The 18,549-nt window shown below is 40.0% G+C and overlaps 1 protein-coding gene across 2 annotated transcripts in view; it reads left to right on the top strand.

The window, feature by feature from the left end:
- The window catches only part of SEC13 (SEC13 homolog, nuclear pore and COPII coat complex component), a 45,871-nt gene that overhangs the window by 14,266 nt on the left and 13,056 nt on the right, over positions 1-18,549 (top strand). For both annotated transcript variants that reach the window (XM_017677910.3, XM_037000253.2), the window contains 3 exons: positions 12,237-12,370; positions 12,736-12,859; positions 13,728-13,874. In XM_017677910.3, coding sequence (XP_017533399.1) covers positions 12,237-12,370; positions 12,736-12,859; positions 13,728-13,874 — 405 coding nt within the window. The remainder of the gene's footprint in view (positions 1-12,236; positions 12,371-12,735; positions 12,860-13,727; positions 13,875-18,549) is intronic.

The following is an 18,549-nucleotide window of genomic DNA, read 5'->3' as shown; positions in this document are numbered from 1 at the left end:
TTAATGTATTCAAAATGTGTAGCTACCACTTCTCTCTAGTTTCACTATTTTTACAGCATGCCAGTAAAACACTCATATCATTAAGTGCTCATTGCCCCCTTACTCCTCCCCAGTAACCACTCACATGCTTTCTGTCTCTGTGGATTTGCCTGTTCTGGATATATCATATAAAAAGGATCACTTAATATGTGACCTTTTGTGTTTGGTTTCTTTCTTAGTGTAATGTTTTCAAACTTCATCCCAGTTGTAGGATGTATAAGCACTTGCTTACTTTTTATTTTTTTTAAGGTATTATTGACATATACTCTTATGAAGGTTTCACATGAAAAAACAATGTGGTTACTACATTCACCCATGTTACTGTGTCCCCCCATACCCCATTGCAGTCACTGTCCATCAGTATAGCAAGATGCCACAGAGTCACTATTTGCCTTCTCTGTGCTACACTGTCTTCCCCATGATCCCCCCCACACCATGTGTGCCAGTCATAATACCCCTGAATCCCCTTCTCCCTCCCTCTCCAACCGCCCTCCCCAACCCCTCCCCTTTGGTAACCACTAATTCATTCTTGGAGTCTCTGAGTCTGTTGCTGTTTTGTTCCTTCAGTTTTGCTTCATTGTTATACTCCACAAATGAGTGAAATCATTTGGTGTTTGTCTTTCTCCACCTGGCTTATTTCACTGAGCATAATACCCTCCAGCTCCATCCATAGTTACAAATGGTAGGATTTATTTCTTATGGCTGAATAGTATCCCATTGTGTATACGTACAACATCTTCTTTATCCATTCATCTATTGATGGACACTTAGGTTGCTTCCATATCTTGACTATTGTAAATAGTGCTGCGATAACCATAGGGGTACATCTGTCTTGAATCTGAGAAATTATATCCTTTGGGTAAATTCCTAGGAGTGGAATTCCTGGGTCAAATGGTATTTCTATTTTGAGCTCTTTGAGGAACCTCCATACTGCTTTCCACAATAGTTGAACTAGCTTACATTCCCACCAGCAGTGTAGGAGGGTTCCCCTTTCTCCACATCCTCTCCAGCATTGGTTGTTCCTAGTCTTTTCGATACTGGCCATCCCAATGGTGTGAGGTGATATCTCATGTGGTAATAATTTGCATTTCCCTGATAATTAGCGATGTGGAGCATCTTTTCATATGCCTGTTGGCCATCTGAATTTCTTTGGAAACTTGTCTGTTCATATCCGCCCATTTTTTAATCAGATTATTTGCTTTTTGGGTGTTGAGGCATGTGAGTTCTTTATATATATATAATTTTGGATGTTAACCCCTTATTGGATATGTTGTTTACTACTGTAGGATGCCTTTTTGTTCTGTTGATGTGTTCTTTGCTGTACAGAAGCTTTTTAGTTTGTTGTAGTCCCATTTGTTCATTTTTGCTTTTGTTTCCCTTGCTCAAGAAGTATTCAGAAAAAAGTTGCTCATGTTTATATTCATGAGATTTTTGCCTATGTTTTCTTCTAAGAGTTTTATGGTTTCATGACTTACATTCAGGTCTGTGATCCATTTCGAGTTTACTTTTGTGTATGGGAATAGACAGTAATCCAGTTTCGTTCTCTGACATGTAGCTGTCCAATTTTGCCAGCACCAGCTGTTGAAAAGGCTGTCATTTCCCCATTGTATGTCCATGGCTCCTTTATCATATATTAATTGACCACATATGCTTGGGTTTATATCTGGTTGTAACGGTCAGACTTCTGCAAGCCTTTATTCTTATGGTGGGTCCCTTGCACCCCATGGTATGATACAGTGCAAATCCCCTTCCTATCAGTTCTCCAAAGAAGATACACAAATGGCCAATAAGCACATGAAAAGACGCCCAACATCATTAGAGAAATGCAGCTGCAGTTGCAAGTCCCAGGCTGTTGCCTGTGCTTCTGACCCACAGGCTGCAGATTGGAGGTTCCAACTGTTAATGGAGGCATTGTTTTGTTTTCCTTGGTTCTTGTCCGCTGCAAGAATTGAAGGGCAGAGACACAGTAGTGAAGCAGAGTAAAAGTTTTATTTAAAGTTACTTAAAGAGAGAAAAAGTGCAGGCAACCTCAGGGAGGAGAGATGCCCTGAAAGTTTAGGCTTTATTTAAAGAGAGAAAGTGCACACTCAGAGAAAGGGGAACGTGGGCTACCTCAGAGAGAGAGAGAGAGGCATACTGAAAGATTGGGAAAAAGGTTTAAGGCAAAAGGTTACACACTTAGAAAGTGCAAGCACCCACAGAGAGAGGAATGCCTAAGGGTTTAGGGTCTGGGGTGTTATAGGAGAAAAACTTAAAGGGGAGTGTGGACTTGTTTGTTAAGTGGTCCCAGAATGTTCATCTTAGAGCAGTAAATTTTTTGTGTTAAATTAAAAGAAGAAACTTAATGTCTTATCAGATTCCTTCCCAGGATAGCAGTTTCTGTCTGGAAGCAGATCAATCAAAACTTGTCTGCCTTGCCTCCAAAGTGGGCCGAGCTATTGTCTGATTAAAATGCAATCTTAGCTTTAAGATAGAATTCTTCTTGAGTAAGCTGGGCCTTTTAGCCGTTGCTAATTTATACACTGAAAACATACCCTATGCTGGATACTTTGCTTTGTCTGGGGAGTATTCAATATTCCAAGTCAGGTTCCTCCTGGCCTTCTGAGCTTTGTATTTTTAAGTGGTTAACTCTTTGGCTTTACTGGCCTTATGCCCGCTCCACTCTACCAACGTCTAGTTTTGTAGACGTTTATCTGCACATTGTTACGTTGTTCTGACTGTAATTATCCTGTTTTGCTTCTTCTGAAGGCCCTCACCCTACTCTGTCTAAAACAAGGGTCCCTGTCTCAAAAAGTGTCTTCATTAACATAACAAGAAAGCCATTTCACCTTTTTTTTTAATTGAAGTATCATTGATATACAATCTTAGTTTCAAATGTAGAATACAGTGCTTCACCAGTTACCCATATTAAATCCTCACCCCCTCTACTGTGGTTACTCTATCAACATAAATGTTACAGAATCATTGATTGTATTCTTCATGCTATACTATCATCCCATGAGCAACTTATATTGTGATTGTGAATTATTGTGCCCCTTTATTCCCCTCAGCCTACCTACCCTCCCCCTCCCCCTTGGTAACCACTAGTCACTTCTCTATGAGACTACTACTGTTTTGTTCATTTTGTTTTGCTTTGTTTTTATATTCCATAAATATGTGAAATCGTATCGTTATTTGTCTTTTTCCACCTGGATAGCCATTTGTGAAGAAAATGGAAATTCCTGACCAGGATTCCCACTTGGCCTTAATAGCTCCCATTGTGTATATATAAGAGCCTGCTTTGCATGCTTATGATAGCGTCAGGATGTTTACCTGTGACAGAGCTGCTGATCAGTCACTGAGAGTACAGGCCTAGGGGAGGGGTGGAGAGGAAATACCTATGCCCGTGTTCCTTGTATGTAATTGGTCTGGTGTCCGCCAGTCACAAGAGACCCGCCCAGGAGTTCCTGGCGCTAGGGGTGGGGAAGTAGAGGCCACGGGGAGTGCAGGGAGAGAGTGGGGAGCAAGCAGCGGGAGCAGGGAGCTTGGAGAGCAGAGAAGGGGAAGCCTGGTGGGAGAACTAGGAGAGAACGGAGGCTGGTGGAAGGAAGTCAGAGCAGATAGGAGACTGAGACCTGCCATGAGAATCAAACCCCCTTTAAAGCCCCCAGCTTCAATGAGTTCTGCACAGTGGTATAGAGGGCATGTCAAAGTGTGGGCAAAGGGTCTGTTTGTTTCTATGCAGAAGATCAAGGCCTAGCTTGGCTACCCAGAAAATGAACTAAGATACGATATGAGGAGGAGCTTCCGGCATCAGCACTCTCTGGAGGACTCGTGCCGGGGGATGATCATCAAAAAGCGTCCACAGGGATCCGGGTGATGCTGCGGTTGTGGCTGCGTCCACCCCACCGTTTCCTGGACTTGCCATTGGAATGAGGAGGGAGATGTCTAGGCTGGCATGTGCATACAGTGAGACAACGAATTTGACCGGATCTGTACTGTTGGAACTCAACCAGGAGTTGGCAGGGGTGCAAGGTGTAGCACTCCATAATCTTATGACTATAGACTATCTACGGTTAAAAGAACATATGGGATGTGAACAGATCCCAGAAATGGGCTGCTTTAATTTGTCTGATTTCTCTCAGACTGTTCAAGTATAGTTGGACAATATCCATCATATCATAGACAAATTTTCACAAATGCCTAGGGTGCCTAAATGGTTTTCTTGGCTTCACTGGAGATGGATGGTAATTATAGATTTGCTTTGTTTATGTCACCGTATTCCTATTATGTTAATATGTGAGTGCAAATTAGTTAGTAGTTTAAAACCTATACATACTTAAGGTACTCTACAAGAAGATATGTCAAAGAAATAATCAATCCTCCCATGTTTTCTTCCATATGCTACCTCTATAGCTTTTCTTCTTCCTTCCTAATTACAACCCTTAAATAGAATTCGTGCCTCATATCGAAGTTACCGAGTATCATATTTCTTCCAGGTGGTAAAGATACCTCGAGACAAGTGCTGGGCATAGAAGCCACAGGGCATAAATCTGCAAAGAAGTAAAAAGCTAACCTTTTCAAACAATATGGCTTCTCTCTCACTTACCAACTTTACATTTCCCTGTATGGCCCCAGAAGATGACTGGTTAGCCAGAGATGGGTAAGATTCCTCAAGGGAGGAACAACCTAAGACAGGCACAGTCGCAGGGGGGCCATCAGGTGAGAAATTGGGTATCAACAGAGGTGAGGTTCAGAACCTCATCCCCCCTGCTTTGAGAGAAATCTTCTGCATCCGTGGATGTTTTATTGCCCTTGTCTAGCTCGGAATAGCACATAGTCTACAGGCACACACCTGATCATCTACAATTGCTCTCTTACAACACTAAACTATGTTTTCTACCTTTATCTTGCATCTATCTACCACTTCAGCATTTTATTAAAAATAAAAAAAATAATAATAATAAAGGGAGAAATGTGGGATCAACATATAAATCAAGTATAAAAATCAAACGAATATTCATATTTGACCTGATTGTTTATAGTTCATAATGCGTGATCAAAACCGAAAGTTTCTGTGATGAATGCCCTTGTACTGTTCACCATGTAAGAATTTATTCACTATGTAAGAATTCGTTCACCGTGTAAGAACTTGTTCGTTATGCTTCAGAAGATTGGAGACTGACGAGAATTAGGCTTGAGATGGATTAATGATTGTGCATTGAGCATTGACCCCCCCTATACTGAATTTTATTGTTGTTAACAACCATTTGATGAATAAATATGAGAGATGCCCTCTCAAAAAAAAAAAAAAAAAAAAAAGCCCCCAGCTTCTTGCCCTAGCCTTTATTCGGTCTCATCCAATTCATAGAGAACTTGCCCCAGGCAGGAAACCTCCTACTTCAGGAGCACAACCATTTCACCTTTATGGCTCTGAAGTGTTTTTCAGGAACCGTGGATGAAGACCAGATATATCTGAGGAATTTATTTGGTCTCTGAGTGACCAAATATGTATTTCTTATAACTCATTATATCACAGTCTCCATCTCTATAGAAATGAATTTTAAAATTATACTGGGTGCAACAAATTAAAAGTATATACAATGATTCCATTGTTATAAATTTCTAGAATAAGTAAACTGTTAAAAAAGTTCATCCAAGTAAATTTGAAGATCTAATTGGCTTTATTAAGCAATTAATGAATCAGGCAGCATCCCTTCTAGCAAGTAGAGATACTTCAAAGGGCAACAGAAAGGGAGAGGATTTTAAAGGCAGGACAAGGAAGTCAAACAGAAAAAGGCTTGTTTTGGGTGAGCTTGTTACCTGACTGAGTTTGTTCTTCGTTCTTGTCTCCAACACAAAGAATTGAAAGGCAGAGACAAAATAATGAAGCACAGCAAAAGTTTTATTTGAATACACTCTAAGGGAGCAGTGGGCCAGAGTCAAGGTAGACAAAGGCCCCATCTGTTAGCCGAAAGGCCTTTATATTACGTTCTGGCGAGGAGGCGCCTCTGACAACGTGGGGTTAGTGGATTGACAGGTCCATCTGTATAGCCATTCTTATCAGTGTGCATGCCTTTCCCATGATGAGGTATGATTAGGCAGTTCTTATTTCTGTTTGGTTGTGCCCACATTGGGATCTGGTTGGGACCAGTTTGGACTGGTCCCAATAGGCCAGGAAGTTATCTCCCTGCAGGGCCTTTGTTGTCTTCACGTGGGCCCCCCTCCATGGGCAGAATTTGGGCAGTTTTTCCTTTGAACCTTATCTGGGAGGTTTTTTATTTTGAACCTTATTTTCTCTTCCCTGGCTGCTCATGTCTATCTACCTCATGTTCATTCCTAACAAGGTCACCTTCGTCTGGGAACAAAAGGGCCTTTTTTGTTTTTTAAGGTATTGATATACAGTCTTACAAATATTTCATGTGAGAAATATTGTAGTTATTACATTCATACATATTATCAAGTCTCCCTCACACACACACCCCATTGCAGTCACTGTCCATCAGCATAGTAAGATACTATAGAGTCACTACTTGTCTGTGCTATACTGCCTTCCCCGTGACCCCCCCACCTTATGTGTGCTAATCATAATGCCCCTTAATCCCCTTCTCCCTGTGTATTAATTTTGTATCCTTCAACTTTGCCAAGTTGAGTTACTAGTTCTAGTAGTTTTGGGGATAGATTCCTTAGGGTTTTTTATGTACAATATCATGTCATCTGCAAACAGTGACAGTTTAATTTCTTCCTTACCAGTCTGAATGCAGTTTATTTCTTTGTGTTGTCTTTTTGCCGTGGCTAGGACCTCCAGTTCTATGTTGAAGAAAAGTGAGGAGAGTGGGCATCTTTGTCTCATTCCCAATCTTAGAGGAAAAGCTTTCAGCTTTTTGCTGATCAGTGTGATGTTGGCTGTGGGTTTGTCATATATGGCCTTTATCATGTTGAGGTACTTGCCCTCTATACCCATTTTGTTGAGAGTTTTTATCATGAATGGATGTTGAATTTTGTAAAATGCTTTTTCAGCATCTATGGAGATGATCATGTGATTTTTGTCCTTTTTGTTGATGTGGTGTTAGGATGTTAATGGCTTTTTAATATTGTACCATCCTTGCATTCCTGGAATAAATCATGCTTGATCGTGATGGAAAATCTTTTTGATGTGTTTTTGAATTGGGTTTGCTAATATTTTGTTGAGTATTTTTGCATCTATGTTTATCAGGGATATTGGTCTGTAATTTTCTGTTTTTGTGGTGTCTTTGTCTGGTTTTGGTATTAGAGTGATGCTGGCCTCACAGAATGAGTTTGGAAGTACTCCCTCCTCTTCTGTTTTCTGCAAAACTTTAAGGAGAATGTGCATTAGGTCTTCTCTAAATGTTTGAAAATTCAGCAGTGAAGCCATCTGGTCCAGGAGTTTTGTTCTTAGGTAGTTTTTTTTATCACCAAGTCAATTTCATTGCTGGTAATTGGTCTGTTCAGATTTTCTGTTTCTTCCTGAGTCAGCCTTGAAAGATTGACTTTTTCTAGAAAGATGTCCATATCTTCTAGGTTATCCAATTTGTTAGCATATAATTTTTCATAATATTCTCTAATAATTCTTTGTATTTCTGTGGTGTCCATAGTGATTTTTCCTTTCTCATTTCTGATTCTGTTTATGTGTATACTTTCTTTTTTTCTTGATAAGCCTGGCTAGGGGTTTATCTGTTTTGTTTATTTTCTCAAAGAACCAGCTCCAGGTTTCATTGGTTCTTTTTATTAGTCTCAATTTTATTTATTTCTCATCTAATCTTTATCACATCCCTCCTTCTACTGACTTTGGGCCTCATAAGTTCTTCTTTTTCTAGTTTCATTAATCATGAGTTTAGACTGTTCATTTGGGATTGTTCTTCTTTCTTGAGGTAAGCCTGTATTGCTATATACTTTCCTCTTAGAACTGGCTTCACTGCATCCCACAGATTTTTGCATTGTTGAGTTGTTTCATTTGTCTAATATTTTGCTTGCTTTCTGTTTTTATATGACCACTGATCCATTAATTAGGAGTATGTTGTTAAGCCTCCATGTATTTGTGGGCTTTTTTGTTTTCTTTGCATAATTTCTATTTTCACCTTTGTGTTCTGAGAAGTTGGTTGATACAATTTCAGTCCTTCTGAATTTACTGAGGCTCTTTTTGTGGCCTAGTATGTGATCTATTCTGGAAAATGTTCCATGTGCACCTGAGAAGAATGTGCATTCTGCTGTTTTTGGGTGTAGAGTTCTGTAGATAGATGTCTGTTAGGTCCATCTGTTCTAATGAGTTGCTCAGTGCCTCTGACTCCTTACTTATTTTCTGTCTGGTTGATCTGTCCTTTGGACTGAGTGGTGTGTTGAAGTCTCCCAAAATGAATGCATTGCATTCTATTTCCCCCTTTAATTCTGTTAGTATTTGTTTCACATATATAGGTGCTCCTATGTTGGGTGCATAGATATTTATAATGGTTATATCCTCTTGTTGGACTGACCCCTTTATCACTGTGTAATGTCCTTCTTTGTCTCTTGTGACTTTCTTTGTTTTGAAGTCTGTTTTGTCTGATACATGTACTGCAACTCCTGCTTTTTTCTCCCTGTTATTTGCATGAAATATCTTTTTCCATCCCTTCACTTTTAGTCTGTGTGTGTCTTTGGGTTTGAAGTAAGTCTCTTGTAAGCGCATATAGATGGGTCTTTGTTTTCCTTATCCATTCTGTAACTATGTCTTTTGATTGGTGCATTCAATCCATTTATATTTAGGGTGATTATCAATAGATATGTACTTATTGCCATTGCAGCCTTTAGATTTGTGTTTATCAAAAGTTCAGGGGCAGCTTTTTTATTATCTAACAGTCTTACTTAACTCACTTAATTGTGCTATTTCAAACATAGTCTAAAGGTTCTTTTTTTTTTCTTCCCTTCTTTTTCTTCCTCCTCCCCTCTTCATATATTAGGGTATCATATTCTATACTCTTTGTGTATCCCTTGACTGACTTTGTGGGTAGTTGATTTAATTTTGTATTTGCTTAGTAATTAATTTGTCTCTGTCATTTACTGTGGTTCTGTTTTCTCTGGTGACAGCTATTTAGCCTTAGGTGCACTTCCCATAAATAGCAGTTCCTCCAAAATACACTGTAGAGATGGTTTGTGGGAGGTCAATTCCCTCAACTTTTGTTCATCTGGAAATTAATTCCTTCTTCAAATTTAAATGATAATCTTGGCTGGTAGAGTATTCTTCATTGGAGGCCCTTCTGCTTCATTGTATCATGCCATTCCCTTCTGGCCTGTAAGGCTTCTGCTGGAAAGTATGATGATAGTCTGATGGGTTTTCCTTTGTATGTGATCTGTTTTGTCTCTCTGGCTGGTTTTAAAACTCTGTCCTTGTCCTTGATCTTTGCCATTTTAGTTATTATATGTCTTGGTGTTGTCTTCGTTGGGTCCCCTGTGTTGGGAGATCTGTGCACCTCCATAGCCTGAGAGAGAATTTCCTTCCCCAGATTGGGAAGTTTTCAGCAATTATTTCCTCAAAGACACTTTCTATCCCCCTCTCTCTCTTCTTCATCTGGTACCCCTGTAATAAGAATATTGTTCTGTTTGGATTGGTCGCACAGTTCTCTTAATATTCTTTCATTCCTAGAGATCCTTTTTTTTCTCTATGCCTCAGCTTCTTTGTTTTCCTGTTCTCTAATTTCTATTTCATTTACTGTCACCTCCACCTCATCTGCTTTTAAATCCCTCCATTTTATGTTTCATTTCAGACACTGTATTTTTCAAAGTTTCTGTATCTTTCTTGATGTCCTCCCTGAGATCTGGAATAGTTTTGTAGCTACATGAGCATGTTTATGATTTTTATTTTGAAATCTTTATCAGGAAGATTGGTGATTTCAGTTTCATTTAGCCCTCTTTCTCGTGTTTGAGAGATTTTGGTTTGTACCAGATTCTTTTGCTGTTTCGTATTTCTCTTGATTCCTATGGAATAATAATTTTGTGTAGGTGGTAACCTCTAGTGCCCAGAAGCCCTACTCTCTGGAGGTGCCCCACCCCTGGAGCAATGGTGAGAGTTGCAGGTGAGTGGCACCAATGCCTGTTGGGATGAAAGAGGTCTTTCTTGCTTCCCAGCTGCAGTGCCTGCCTCCACTGCCAGGGCTAGTGGGCCAAGCATGCAGGGAGGAGTCTCTGTGTTATGCCCTTGCCATATGCAGGGCCACCCTCTGGCTGGCCTGGCATAATGGCAGGGGCAGCAGGTTTGCGAACCTGTGCTGGATGGGAGGAAGGAGCAGCAGGCTGCGTATTGCAGTGGGGCACCTCAGTGCTGTGTCGCCAGGGAGGAGGATGAATCACCTTAAGCTCCTGAACATTCCCAACCTGCTGGGCAATATAGGCCAGGACAATTTTGTCCACCTGTCCTTTCTCCTGAGAAGCAAGCTCTGTGTAACCCTTTCCCCTTTCACACCCTTCTTGCTATTGGGAAGTCTTTCAAAGTGCCCTCCTTTTGTCCTGGAGCAGCTGGTTGTGGGCACCTGTTCTCCACAGCAGCTGGAATCTCAGTTTCTCCGAGTATTCCACCTGGCTTTGCTTTCCAACCCTGCTAATCTCCAGAGCACCATGTAATGTGGGTTCGTGCTCCTGGAGCAGATCTCCAGGTATGGGTGTTCAGTAGTCCTGGGCTTCTACTCCCTCCCTGCTCTGTTTTTCTTCCTCCAGCCTGTGAGCTAGGGTATGGGGAAGGGCTTGGGTCCCACCAGACTAGGGCTTTGCTACTTTAACACTTTTCCATGAGGTCTTCTATTTTCCCCAGATGTAGGCAGTCTGTTGCAGTCGTCTTTCCGGTTGTTTTTTCAAGATTAGTTGTATTTTTGTGATATATGTGGTTTTGGGAGGAGGTTTCAGCCTTACTTCTCATGCCGCCATCTTTTCTTCCAGGATATAGTCTTGAAATACAGTTGCTTACTAAAGAAACCAGAGCCCTTGAAAAAATGGCTGCTCCCAGGCCGGAGGCAGTAAGTGTACCAGATGAGCCTGGACATCTTGTACCAGATAGAAAAGACATGTGTTGACGTGCTAGAGTTATAGCAAAGGAGCCAACTTGAACAGGCTCCTGCCACATATGGGCAGTTTGAGTGTCAAAAATGAGAATTCTTGCAGTAAACTGAAATCCAGCAAATATGCTTTAATCCATGAGTTCATGATATTTAAGACATAATCAGTCATCTTTGGAGAATGACAGGGAACCAGTCAGAAAGAGTCAAGCATTTCTCCTGCCTTTTCTATATGGTCCTTACCCCCAGGGAAACAAATATTAGTGAGGAAAATTATCCCTGACTAGAGTATTCTGTGTAATAAATGAAAGAAATGAATAAAATCACAGTATCACCATTTTGTAATGCCCAGTAAGTTAAGAGGCATAAGTTATTGACAAGTGGTAGTAACGTAAAGAGAGAATCTAACATAAGCCTCCTGATGAGAGAGTCTACCCCTACCTGTGGTCTTGGCAAAGGGAACAAACCTGAGTCTGATTCAGTCTTGGATCCAGCTGGCAACTTTCAGGAATTCAGGGGAACAAGTTGAACTGAGTATGCAACAGCACAGCCAGCCTGAGACTAAGGTCAGATGACTGGTTCTTCAAAGGAAAAATTGTAAGGCAAAATACATATATATATATATATATCAGAAAAAATCTGTAACTTAGGAAATGTACAAATCATAAAAAAAGTTTAAATGGCAAGACTGAACTATAGCATCCAGGGATGCACATTTGGGTGACAAAACTTTAAGAAGAAAGGAAGAGACTGATAGGATAGTGTTTACTTACAAGGGAAGAAGGGCTGTGACTCAGCTAGGGCATGGCCGAGCTTCCTGGGTAAATGGCAGTTTCTTTTCTTGAGTTGGTGGTGGTTACAAGAGAGGTTTAGAGTAAATCATTAAGCCTTATAGTTAGTGACTCTGTGCCCTCCCTTCATATGTTTGAAAAATGTTCTGTTTTTTATAATTTCTGAGTCCCTAGTTCCTACTTTAAATGCATATTGCTGAAAAATACACACAGTTAGGACTCGTTAAGGAGAATTATGGGTGACTAATCCTTAGTTCACTGAACAGCTGTCCTACATGATCCAGCCCTGAGAACTGGACAGGACATGAAAGGCAGCCTCAGGTCTGCAGAGGCAGTGTTCTAGGATGAGGCAAAAGGGCAAAGCCCCCACTTGCTGCCCTCTTTACAGATTGGCTGCAATGCCGTCAGCTGGGCCCCTGCCGTTGTGCCTGGAAGCCTCATAGACCAGCCATCGGGGCAGAAGCCCAACTACATCAAGAAGTTTGCGTCAGGCGGCTGTGACAACCTCATCAAGCTGTGGAAGTAAGTGGGGTTGGTGGACTCCTCAGGGGGGCACTTCTTACCTTCTGCCCTACCTATGGCTCAGCCACAGTTCACAAGAAACAGGATCACCTTTCTCTTTCCCTCCTGTCCATACATTACTGTTTAATCTGTCAGAAGGACATCCTTTAAAAAAAAAGCCCTTTGCTCAAGTGTTTTTACTCTTCACCTGATTCCCATCTGCTGCTAGTTGGCTTTGGAAGAATAAAGCATTTCTTTTTAGCTGGTGAGCTGAAAATCCCACTCAATGTGAAATTAGCAGGAATAGCTTCTTGGCCCCTGTGGAGGTGTGGGACAGTCACTTGATCTTCCACCTGCCAGATTCTCCTTCTGATGTCCCCTGTTAGGGAAGAGGAAGATGGCCAGTGGAAAGAGGAGCAGAAGCTGGAAGCACACAGCGACTGGGTTCGGGATGTGGCCTGGGCCCCCTCCATCGGCCTGCCCACCAGCACTATCGCCAGCTGCTCACAGGTCAGCTCAGACCCGAGAGCACCCCATGTTATTTGATCTCAGAGTAAGTCTCAGTAGCCCTTCCAGTCCACCTGAGGGAAAACCCTTTAAAGGTAAGGGCAGAACAGCAGGCGCCTTTGGACAGTACTGGTGGGGGAGCATGTAGAGGTGTGTCATCCTGAAGTGTGGCTTTGGTCAGGAGCCAAGAAGAGGGCCAAATTGAGGACTAGGGGATGGAGGTGCCCAGGTACAGTTCTGAGGTTGCTCCCAAGCAAGGACCAAGGGCAGTGAAAAATTCTAAGACTTTGGACTCATCTGTCTGCCCACTCTTCCCACACAGGTCACAAAAGTAAGATCAAGGACAAGCCTTTAATTATATGCCACCACCACTCTAGAAATGAGTTAAGCCAGGCTTTATACATCATTTGAGCCATTTGATTTGGTCCTAAATTTGAGAGGGACTTTTTTTTCTAACTTGTCCCTTCCCATTCTCTGAGTTTGGTTTTTAGACAGGCATACCCTCAGATGAAAAAATACAGAGCCAAAGGGGGCCCAAACAAGGAAGCAACTTAGCAGACATGGAAAAAAACCCAGGGAGAACTTAAGCATTGACCATTGAGACAAAGTCTGTACCTGAAACCAATATGAGGAAAGAAATCTGGGAGACTCTCTTGACCAATTTGAAGTGTTTCTGGGGCAAAGGGATAAAGCACATATGCTGGGCTAAAAATTGATCATCAAAGCTATGGAGACCTCAGAGGTCCATGGCTCTGCTTTGCACTAAATTCTCCACTCTATTCCTGTAAAGGTCCAGTATGGCTCCAGATTCAAGGATATCACCTATGCGGATCCCTGCCCCATCTCCTGACTCTAGCCTGTCTTTTCCCAGGATGGTCGTGTCTTTATCTGGACCTGTGATGATGCCTCAGGCAATACGTGGTGCCCTAAACTGCTGCACAAATTCAATGATGTTGTGTGGCATGTGAGCTGGTCTATCACAGCCAATATCCTGGCTGTCTCGGGCGGTGACAATAAGGTACACCCCATTTTCATGACATAGCAGACAGAGCACTGTTTGTATTTACTTTGCCCACTAGAGAGCATAGTTAAGTGTTTCACCTTGGAAGGTGAATCTTGGAAAAGCTCAGGCTTGGAAGGAATCTTCGTGAGAACAGCATGTTGAGCATGATTCTTAATTAGTAAATCTTATGACCCCTGCCTGACCAGAGATAGTCTGCCTTCCTTTTACAAATACTAAAGAAATTAGTAGAAGTGATTTGTTGCATAGGGATCACAAAGTTATCAGGTGGCAGAGCCAATAATCAGGCCTGAGTTAAATCCAAAGCCACTGTCCTAGCTGTGCATTCCCCCTAACCCTTTGACCATTTCACCTTGTAGTGACATGCAGTCACCACTGTCCCAAAATTAGAGAGATTTAAAAAAGAACTCAAAAGAGAATATCAAAGGGTTTTTGTCCACAACACTTAATTTTTAAATTTTTCATTTTTAAATGACTTTTTAAATAAAGTCACATTTTTTAATTAAAAAGGAGGCATATTTTAAAAATTCAGTACAGTTCATGAGTACTTATTATACACCCACTGTATACCTATTTCTGCTGTGCTATAAGCCTTACAAAGGGAGAGATATAAAGCCAAAGTAGCCACTGGAAAGCTTGGGTGTACAGAAATGCCAGCGCAGGGCAGGATAGCAGCAGAGCAAATGTCTTTGAAAAATCAACATGACCCCTGCCTTTTGATGGCAGACGGCATCTTGGTAGATGGCCATGGCTCATTCTCCCTTTCTGTAGGCAGCTTTTTTCCCCCAGTGGTGGCAAAATACATATAAAATTCACCATCTTTTTTTAAACTGATGTACATAAAATACACAAATCTTAGTGTACACCTTGACGAATTTAAACGTGTGTATACTCATGTGACCATTGCCCTGATCAAGATACCACACTTTCTCACTAATTTTTTTTCCTATCACCTATTTCACCCATCCCTCCACCCCTCTTCCCTATGGGAACCATCAGTGTGTTCAGTTTATGGATTTATTTGTTTTGTTTCTTTGTATAAGTGAAATCATACAGTATTCATATTTCTCTGACTTTTTTCACTTAGCATAATACCCTTAGGCCCATCCATGTCAAAAATGGCAAGATTTAATTCTTTTTTATGACTAAGTAATATTCCATTGTGTATAATATATATATCACTCTTTTACCATTCATCTATTGATGGACATTTAGGTTGTTTCTATATTTTGGCTATTACAGATAATATCACAATAAATGTAAGAGTGCATATGTCTTTTCATACTGATTTTGTTCTCTTTGGGTAAATTACCAGGTATAGAATTGCCAGGTCACATGGTATTTCTGTTTTTAGTTTTGTGAGGAACCTCCATAGTTTTCCACAGTGGCTAGACCTATTTACATTCCAACCAATAGTATAGGAGGGTTCCATTTTCTCCATATTCTCACCAATACTTATTTCTTTGGAGAGTGGCAATTCTGACTCGTGAGAGGTAATGTCTCATTGTGATTCTGATTTGCATTTTTCTGCTGGTTAATGATGTTGAACATATTTTTATGTGCCTGTTGGACATGTGTTTGTCTTTGGAAAAATATCTATTCAGGTATTCTGCCCATTTTTTAACTGGGTTATTTGTCTTTTTTGGTGTTGGGTTGCATGAGTTCTTTATAGAATGGATAGTAGCCCCTTACCAGATATATCATTTGCAAATACATTCTTCTGCACAGTAGATTGCCTTGTCATTTTCTTGATTTTTTTTCTTGCTATGAAGAAGCTTTTTACTTTGATGCAGTCCCACTTGTTTATTTTGCTCATTTCCCTTGCCCAGGGAGACATATCCAAAAAATAAATTACTAGTGCCAATGTTTACGAGATACCTGCCTATGTTTTTTTCTAAGAGTTTTACGGTTTAATGGCTTACACTTAGGTCTTTATTCTATTTTGAGTTTACTTTTGTGTTTGGTGTAAGGCAGTGATCTTCTACATGTAGTTGTCCAGTTTTCCCAACACCATTTATTGAAGACACTGTCTTTTCCCTGTTATATATTCTTGCCTCCTTTGTTTTATATTAATTGACCATGTAGGCATGGGTTTATTTCTGGACTCTATTCCATTGGTCTATGTATCTGTTCTTGTACCAGTACCATACAGTTTTAATCACTGTAGCTTTGTAGTATAGCTAGAAACTATGGAGCATGATATCTCCCAGCTTTGTTCATCTTTTCTCAGATTGCTTGGGCTATTCAGGGTTTCTGTGGTTCCATACAAATTTTAGAATTATTTGCTCTAGTTGAGTGAAAAATGCCAGTGATATTTTGATAAGGATTGCACTGAATCTATAGATTGCTTTGGGCAACATGGCCATTTTGACAAAATTAATTCTTCCTCTCCATGAGCATGGGATAGCTTTCCATTTATTTGTGTCATCTTTAGTTTCTTTCATCAGTGTCTTACAGTTTTCAAAGTATAGTCTTTCACCTCCTTGGTTAGGTTCATTCCTAGGTATGTTATTATTTTTCATGCAATTATAAATGAAATTGTTTCCTTCATTGCTATTTGTTAGTTTGTGATTAGTACATAGAAAAACAATGCATTTCTGTATACTGATTGTGTAACATGCAACTTTACTGAATTCATTTATTAGTTCTAATAGTTTTTTGGTGAGTCTTTAGGTTTTTCTATATATAGTATCAAGTCATCTGCAAATAGAGACAGTTTTACTTCTTCCTTACCAGTCTGGATGCATTTTATTTTTCTTGTCTGATTGCCATGGCTAGGACTTCCAGTACTATGTTGAATAAAAGTGGTGAAAGTGGGCATCCTTGTCTTGCTCCTGATCTTGGAGGAAAAGTGTTCAGCTTTTTGCCATTGACTATGATGTCAGTGGTGGGTTTGTCCTATATGGACTTTATTATGTTTAGATATGTTCCTGCTATACCCACCTTGGTGCAAGTTCTTATCATGAGTGGATGTTGAATTTTTCCAAATGCTTTTTCAGCATCTATAGAAATGATCATACAGATTTTATCCCTTTTGTTAATGCAGTGTATCACACTGATTGATTCCTGGATATTGATATTGAAGCATCCTTGCTTCCCTGGGATAAATCCCATATGGTCGTGCCTATTGATCTTTTTGATGTATTTTTGAATTCTGTTTGCTGACATTCTCTTGAGGATTTTGCATCTATGTTCATCAAGGATATTGGTCTGTAATTTTCTTTTTGTGGTGTCTTTGTCTGGAGTTGCTTTTGGAGTGATGCTGGCCTCATAGAAGGAGTTTAGAAGTATTCCCTCCTCTTCTAGTTTTTAGAACACTTTAAGAAGGATAGGTGTTAGCTCTTCTTTAAATGTTCAGTAGAGTTCACCCATGAAACCCTCTGGTCCTAGATTCTTGTTTCTTGGGAGTTGTTTGATTTCCAATTCAGTGTTAGTAGTAGTAGGTCTGTTCAGATTTTCTATTTCTTCCTGCATCACTCTTGATAGATTTTGTGTTTTTAGGAATTTATCCATTTCTTCAAAGTTGTCCCATTTGTTGCTGTACAATTTTTGTAATACTCTCTTATAGTCCATTTGCATTCTGTGGCATCAGTTGTATCTTCTCTTTCATTTCTAATTTTGAGTCCCCCTGTATTTCTTGAGTCTAGCAATAGGTTGCTTCATTTTGTTTATCTTTTCAAAGAAACTGCTCTTATTTTTATTGATCCTCTGTGTTATTTTTTTAGTCTCTATTTCATTTATTTCTGCTCTCATCTTTATTATTTTCTGCCTTCAACTAACTTTGGGCTTTATTTGTTCTTTTTCTACTTCATTTGGGTTTAGGGTTAGTTATTTGAGGTAATTGTTTCTTGAGGTAGGCCTGTAACACTATAAACTTCCTTCTCAGAACTGCTTTTGTTGCATTCCAAAAATTTTGCACTGTTGTGTTTCTATTTTCATTATTCTTCAAGTATTTTTATATTTCCTTTTTTCTTTCTTTATTGACATGTTGGTTGCTTAGTATCATTCTGTTTTGCCTCCATGTATTTGTGGATTTTTCACTTTTTTCCTGGAATTGATTTCCAGTTTCATACTGGAAATATGTGCTTGGAAAAGATGCTTAGTATGATTTCAGTCTTCCTATTTATTAAGACTTGTTTTGTGGCCTAACATGTAGTCTATCCTGGAGAGTGTTCCATATACAGTAGAAATAGATTGCATATTTTAATGTTCCACATATATGTTAGATGCATTTGGTCTGTTGTGTCATTCAAAATCCCTGTTTCTTTACTGATTTTCTGTCTGGATGATGTCCGTTGTTGTAATGGTGAGGGTGGTGCAGTGTTAAAGTCCTCTTCTACTATTGTATTACTCTCAATTTCTCCCTCCATGTCTGTTTAAGTATTTGCTCTAAGTATTTAGTTGCCACTCTGTTTCATAGCTATTTACAATTTTATAGTTTCTTGCTGTATTGAGCTGTTAGTCATTATATAATGCCGTTCTTGTCTCATTACAGTCTTTCTTTTAAAGACATTTTGTTTGATGTAAGTACTGCAACTCCAGCTTTTTGGGTTTTGTTTTGTTTTTCATTTTTATTTGCATGGAATATCTTTTCCCATCCCTTCAGTTTCAGTCTGTGTATATCTCTAGGTCTGAAGTGAGTCTCTCACATGCAGCTTATGGACAGGTCTTT

The sequence above is a fragment of the Manis javanica genome, chromosome 3, assembly GCF_040802235.1.
Source record: "Manis javanica isolate MJ-LG chromosome 3, MJ_LKY, whole genome shotgun sequence".
Taxonomy (NCBI): domain Eukaryota; kingdom Metazoa; phylum Chordata; class Mammalia; order Pholidota; family Manidae; genus Manis; species Manis javanica.
Note: the sequence above shows the minus strand (reverse complement) of the source record. Positions and strands in the feature narration are given on the sequence as shown.